This window comes from Plasmodium inui, assembly GCF_000524495.1.
Source record: "Plasmodium inui San Antonio 1 unplaced genomic scaffold supercont1.6, whole genome shotgun sequence".
NCBI classification, from domain to species: Eukaryota; Apicomplexa; class Aconoidasida; order Haemosporida; family Plasmodiidae; genus Plasmodium; species Plasmodium inui.
Genome location: NW_008481840.1, coordinates 114,929 through 122,004, shown reverse-complemented (window position 1 = coordinate 122,004; position 7,076 = coordinate 114,929). Strand labels below are relative to the sequence as shown.

At 47.3% G+C, this 7,076-nt stretch overlaps 2 protein-coding genes across 2 annotated transcripts; both read left to right on the top strand.

The window, feature by feature from the left end:
* Positions 1-797: 797 nt before the first annotated feature.
* C922_01767 (hypothetical protein) lies at positions 798-4,289 on the top strand (the record flags this gene model as incomplete). Its single annotated transcript, XM_008817370.1, has 1 exon — positions 798-4,289. One exon carries the CDS (start codon positions 798-800, stop codon positions 4,287-4,289), a length of 3,492 nt encoding a protein of 1,163 aa, XP_008815592.1.
* Positions 4,290-4,928: 639 nt separating this feature from the next.
* Positions 4,929-6,131, top strand: C922_01766 (hypothetical protein; the record flags this gene model as incomplete). The annotated part of the gene is made up of 1 exon (XM_008817369.1): positions 4,929-6,131. The coding sequence occupies one exon, from the start codon at positions 4,929-4,931 to the stop codon at positions 6,129-6,131; it is 1,203 nt and encodes a 400-aa protein (XP_008815591.1).
* Positions 6,132-7,076: the final 945 nt, after the last annotated feature.

Sequence of the window (7,076 nt, the reverse complement as noted above, 5' to 3'; positions counted from 1 at the left end):
CAAGCAAGATGAACATGCAGGAGAGGCACCTTTCTTTCTTTTTTTTTTTTTTTTTTTTTTACTTTTCTCCCAAAATATTCACACAATGAAGCGCCTTTCATTTCTGCAGGCCATCGGGGAGATCCGTTTCGAGACAAGCAAGATGAACATGCAGGAGAGGCACCTTTCCATTTGTGCGTTTCTAAATAGGTTTATCGAAACCTACGTGTGAATTGGAGGAGGAGCAGCGGACGGGAGAAGTGGATGGACGAAGCAGACGGGAGAAGTGGATGGGCGAAGCGGACGGGGGCAGGACTGCCACCCAACTGCAGGTGCAGAACTGGCCGTGTTGTGCCTGCACTTTCGTCGCTGTGGGGAGCGTTTTAAACAGATATGTTGACTTCCCCCCTTTTAATTCTCCTTGCGGGTGGAAGTGCAATAAATGAATCGCTCTCATCACCTCACGTCACCTGTTTTGTAGCACCCTATGCAAGGCTGGGCCTGGGGACGACAACTCCTGCCATTTTTTTGGCCGCACAGGCAAGAGCGCATGCGTGACGGGGTCTCCCACGTATATGTACAAATGGACTTTCCTTTTTTGTGATTTTTTTTTTTTTAACTCCACTTTTTTGCCTGGCGCGTTAGCGCAGCAGAGCAAAGCACACGTACGAACGTGAATACGCCGCTATGCAACGCTGCTGTGTTACGCCGCTGTTCTACGCTGCTATGCTACGCTGTTGTGCTACGCTCCCGTGCGTGACTTTTCCTCCCAGGTGGGGTCACCCTTTTTTTCCTACCTATCCCACTTCTTCATCACGATGAACTCGATTCTATGCGGAGACATAGATGAGGATCTCCTACGAGATAAATTACGCGAACTAAAACAACTGCAGGAGATAAAGACCAGAGACTTGGTCGGCAGTTATTTGATTCCTTTCATCCTGGTGGTTAATAAAATCATCGCGAAGAGTGATGAGGCCAAACGAGGGGCAGAGCTGAAGCAGGAAAGGGAAAGAAAAAAAAGAATCGAAGAAAACATACACAAGATAAAGCAAAAAATAAACGAAAGGAAACATGGGGAGAGTTTCAAACGGGAGGAAATGTCGTTCCAGCCCGATGGCTGCAATCCACTGGATGGTAGGCATGGCCTGAGGGAGAAGTTACCCGACGAGTTAACCGCGGAAGAGGGCAACGACGACGGTCAGGTGGACAAGAAATGTAACTTTGCCAGACTGTGCGAGGACCTCACAGAGGGGTTCCACATGTGCATATGGCTGCTGCTGAGGGGTATGGAGGAGGGTAGGGGCAAACATATCCGCGAGGAGGGGGGTGGTGCGGAGAAGGCGGACAGAACGGATCAGAGCGGCGTTAGCAGGAGTGGCAGCCCCATCAGTGGGAGTTCCATCGGTGGAAGCCCCATGAGTAGAAGACCCATCACTGGCAGTCTCGTCAGTGACAGTCCCACCCGTGGCGGTTGCCCGTCTTCGCGAAGGGAACGGTGGGTCTTCCATCTTAGCCTGCTGTACATCGCGCTCTGCTTTTATCACATGCACCTCATAAGTGACGAAGGGGAGAAGAACAACCTGCACGTCAGCCTCTTCCTCCTTCTGGTTTCCTTCCCGCACTTTAAGGACAAAGAAATTGAGCACTACGTGTGCCTAGACGGGAAGGTCTACCTCCGGTTCGACGTGTCTGTGCCGAGGCTCCTCTCCCGTGTGTGTAAGATGGTGGGGCTGAATTGTAAACGGGAGGGGGATGCCAACTCCTGCTTGTTCTTCCTAACGCACAGTTTTCTGTTCGTCCAGTGTGCTGACCCGGGGGAAGCGGCAAATAGGGAGAAAAGGGCCGACGTGGAAAAGGGCGAAGAAAAGGGCGAAGAAAAGGGCGAAGAAAAAAGCGTGGAAAAAGCCGCTCATAACCGAGAGGGAGAGAGAAAAAAATACAACTCCTTCCAAGACACGATAAACATTGTCCAGCACATCAGCCAAGTGTTCCTCCAGTTTAACTTCTTCACGGCGTCCACTTTTCTTGCGATGAGAAGTATCGACCTGCACTCCTTCCTCCTGAGGAGTGACATAGAGGAGCTGAGGAGGCAGTGCAGGTCGATGCCTCTCATCGGGAGGGAAGAAGAGCCCGTCGCGGGAACCCCCAAGGAGAGCCCTCCGCATGGCGAGCTTCTCCACCTGAATGAGGAGTTAACACAACAGGATTTTCACTTTTATGGCGACGACCCCAATTGTGTCGTTGCCGAGAAGGGACATAAAAGGATCGACGCCCAGATTGAGAAGAAGCTGGAAAAAATAATGGAAACAACCATGTCCCTCTTCGACAGCATAAACGAATGCATTTATCTTTTCACAGATCTACACCTTCTTAGCATTTATGAGCACCTTGTTTTGTTTTCCCTCTACATGAGCAAAGACGTTAGCAGATTATTTCACCAATTCAAGGGAGAAAGAAAAAAAAGGAAGCTTTCGCAACGGTACAAGTACATGGCGTATAGGAACTTGCTCGAGATTTACATCCTTTATTTGAAACACAATTATTTGCGTTATGCGAAGACAGGGGGAGGAGACGACCACACGTACGTAAGGGCGTGTCAGATTTATGGACGCATGGACGAAGTGAGGCGGACTATTCGTTCATTGCTTCAAGGGGGTGGTGGAAGCAACAATACACATATGGGTAGTCACCCACTGGAGAGGAAAAAAGGGAACGTAGGGAAGAAGCAAAACACGACAAGGAGTTGCATAGCGAAAGGGGGGGAACTTCCTACTAGGGCGTACTTCCACAGAAACGAAATTTGCATTTGCGCTGGCGTCATCCACGAAAGGGAGGATAACCTCGCAGCAGCTTCCTACTTGGAAGGCACCATACGGGTGAGCACCTCTGATATGAACACTATGCCAAATGGAGAAGAAGGCATTCATTATTCAGGTGGAGAAAAAAATCCATCAAAACTGATTGGAGATGTTTTCTCCCTCGTGGACGATAGCAACATCGCTTACGAATTTATACTTGAACAAATTGTGCACACTAATACTTTCAATTTTGATGTGAATAAAGAGGAGGATGATGATGAGGGGGGGGAACTCAGACACACTCAGTACGTTCTCCTCCCTGGGGCGAATGAGCAAATGTCCTTTTCGACGTTCCTTCGGGGGAACATAAAACAGGTGGATGGCCTGGTGAGGGAGATTTTCTCCAAGGTTTGGGCGGAAGGGACAGCAGTAACGGCCGCTACCACCGATACCATCGCTACTGCCGATGCCACCGCTACGGGCGACGCCCCCCCTTGGGTGAATATCGACCTAGGCGAGGACCACGCCGCGGATTTTCTCCAAATTTTCCACTTCAAAAGAGTTAATCTGCCGCAGATGCAGTTTGACGTGTGCAACTTTGGCGACGGAGAGTACGCTAAGTTAGCCACGGACAAGATGAAAAAGCTTTATGGAGGTTTCTCCAAGGGCAGGGCCGATCAGCAGTCTGAGAAGTGGCACCTCCCTTCTGTTGGGACCCCCAACGGAGGGGAACAATCCACTTGCATAGGGCACTGCCAGCATACACACTACCTATGCTACAACTTTGACGAAGTAAAGTTCCTATTTGAGAAGGTAAAAAAATATAAAAAAAAAACGCTCACCTATTTCTCCCTACACAAAGAGACAACATTACATTTAGATATCCTCCTGAATTCAAGTGAGTCTTACTTTTACTTTAACTTTTTTACCAATTCGTATGAACAGTACATGCAGAACTGCAGGATGATGTTAAATTGCATCAGTGCCCCCTTGGCGCAGATAACACACGAGCAGTATTTGTCCTTCCGGAGGGAGATGGCCCTCAAGTGCGCACTCATCCTGAAAGACATTTTCATCTGCACAAAATGCAACACCCTTATCGATAACATGCACGTGAATGACCTTAACAGGGATAGGAACCTCCATTTTGATGATCACATCGGGGGGCCCCTCACAGGGCAGGAGAAGGGGATAATCCTCCAAATTGTAAAATATTACCTCTTCTTTTTGAGTACCTACCAGATTGGGGAAGAGTCTACCAACTCAGCTTCCTTCCAAAGTGAGGAGGAAAAAAAATCCTACTTCGATATATACTTTTACGTGTGTAAAACGCTATCCGCAGTGGACGACAAAATCTTCCTCGTGCAGGCTTTGCAGCATTATCAGCGCCTGCTGAGCTATGCCGCCAAAAATAAAATGTACGCCGATGAGGGGTACAACGAGTACATGCGCGACGTGTGCAGGAAATCCATTTGTGTGTTGCGCGGGAAGATGCTTGACTTGGGGTAGGGGCGCCCCCCCGATGGGAGTGATGGGATTTCCCACGGAGCGAGCAGTTGGAAGGGGAACTATACTCAACAGGAGGGTAAGCATGATACCACATACACATGGTCAGGAGGAGTTTTTTCCTCCTGTGACAGATCAGCGGAACGGAGACGCGGAAAGGCCACAGAAAGGCCACAGAAAGGCCACAGAAAGGCCATACTTTTTTCTCCCCTTATGCAGGGTCATTCGGATGGTAAGCATGAACAGGCAAATACATCCATCCGTCCGTCCATGTGGTTGGGGGGCATGCCGCTTTTTTTTTTTTTTACGTAATCGTGGGGCATAATAATATAATGCCCCCCCGACCGATTTTTTTTTTTTTTTTTTTTTGACAAACGTGTTAATAACCTCGGTAATGTTGCTTACCGGTGGGTCATCCAAAATTGCTGTGAATTTTTTTTTTTTTTTGCAATTTTTCCCATGAAGAGAAATTTCCTCATGGGAAATTCCACTGAGGGGCATTTTAAAGAGAAAGCCGCGATGCGAAGCGGCGATACAAAGCGGCACTACAAAGCGGCACTACAAAGCGGCAATACGACGCGGCAAAAATGAGGGTGCCAAACACCCTCGCGCAGTTCGCGAAACCGGCGGAAACTCCCCAGAATGGATCGCTCAGACGAGTTCATGCGCTTATGCAGGAAGCTCGACAAAGGCGTGGCCCTCACGCGCAGGGAAAACAAGTGCAAGGACGAGTTTCTTATCCAGAGCAGCAAAATATACACAAACCTCCTTGCCAACTGTGACTACATAGATACCGACACGTTAAAGCAGTACAACCTCACAGTCCCTCGAAGCATACACGTGAAGGAGAAAAAGACGAGAGTCAAAAGTAAAGACAATTTACTCTACGCTGTGAACAAGCTGTCAGAAGACATTAACCTTTTAAAACCAAAGGCGGAGACAGAAACACATAAGCAGGTCATGTCCTGCCTGAACAGCCTCCTTGGAATCTTCATTGACATTATTAACAAATATGAACACAACTTAAGTAGCTACCACTTGAAGTTAAATCGGTACACGAATTTCTGCTTCTACGACGTGAAGGGCGTCAAGTGCAATTTTGATTACCTTAACAGATTGAACCGTTACATATACGGCACCAATTCGTGTGACAACCATTTTAGGAAGCCAGATGCACTTCCAGCCACACGTTTAGGCATACCACACGGAGGAGGCACCTTCAACCAAACAGCGCACACGAGCTATCACCCCTTCGGTAGCTCCATCAAGAGCAACAACAATGGGGAGTACCCAAATGGAGACAATCACCTCGGCCATCACGAAGAAAGGGAGAAATGTGAAAATGACCTTTTGGATGAAGGGGCAAAGCATCAGATCATGGGAAAGCAAAACTCCCTGAAAGACGCAACTGCGAGAAATCGAGGGGAAAAGAGAGTCAAGTTCAATACGTACAACTATGTTGAGGAGGAAGAGGCGGAAAGGGCGAAGGGGGAATTCCTCCCCCCCCCGAGCAGCAGTCATAATTACCTCCTAAGCAGCGATCAACAATTGGAATTCAAAAAATACGTGGACCTCTTTGAGAAGGAAGAAAACACCTACATCATGGAAACGAAAAATAAAATCGCCAAAATAAGCAAATTAATGAACATATTTGTTACAAAGATATATGAGCAGAATGAGAACTTGAACATGATAGAACACGTGGTGGAGGAGAGCATACAGAACGTGGCTCAAGGGAATACCTACCTGAGTAAAATTCAAAACAAGAAAAGCATGAACTCGCTCATCTTCTTCGTCCTCGTGTGCACCTCCATTTTTTTGCTCATCTTTGATATGTTCCGATAGTGGTGAAGTGGGAGGGGCGGTGGCGGCGAAATGGAAGAAGTTTCCGCAGACCGCAATGAAGTTGCCTCAAATTGTTAAGAACCTGCCCCCAACTGCAACGAAGCTGCGTTGAATAGTAACCCCCTGACAAGTGCCACATTTGCCTCGCTGAAGTCATCCCCCGAGCGGCAGCCACACTATACCCCGTGCAATGCCGATTTGGTCAATGCAGCATTGGACACGCAGCCCACAATCATCCCACAATCATCCCACAAATAATTTTCTTTTCTTTCCTTTTCTTTCTTTTTTTCGTCCGTCCATAAGCAGCAAAATGGGAGAAAGCCTTTTTAATCCTCCATGTAATGTGCAGATATGTTAGATCACCTCAATGTGCATCCTATTTTATGCCCCTATTCGTCCTTTTTTCCGATGCGAAGAAAAAGGAAAAGATTCCTCCTCCTGACCCCCAAGCGGGGGTGAGGAGACCACCTTTGACTTTTGAAGAGATAGGTGTTTAGTTTAAAAAAAATTACAAAACAGCATTTTCATTCAAATGGTTGTATGCAGCTACGGGTAGGTAATATAGCACACGTAAAGAAGGCATACATTTCAACGACACACAAAAAAAAAAAAAAAGCGGGGAAGGAGGCAACGGACGTGCAAGCGTTACTACTATTTTGTCGCCTTGTCCGAATGGCAGCGCAGAATAAAACCTTTTTTTTTTTTTTTTTTTTCCTTAAATGAATGTTTTTTTCTGCGCTGAAATGGCTAGCTGGCAAAAAAAAAAAAAAAAACGCACACACATGTCATGTGTGCATCAATCCTGCTAGCCAATTTACCAAACAAAGGAGGCTACACCCGCAAGGTGCAATTTTTAAAGAGTAGAATTATGACTAGTGCAGTTTTTTTTTCTTTTCTTTTTCTTTTTCGCCTTCCCCCCGTTTGCGCTAACAAACGTGTGCATGC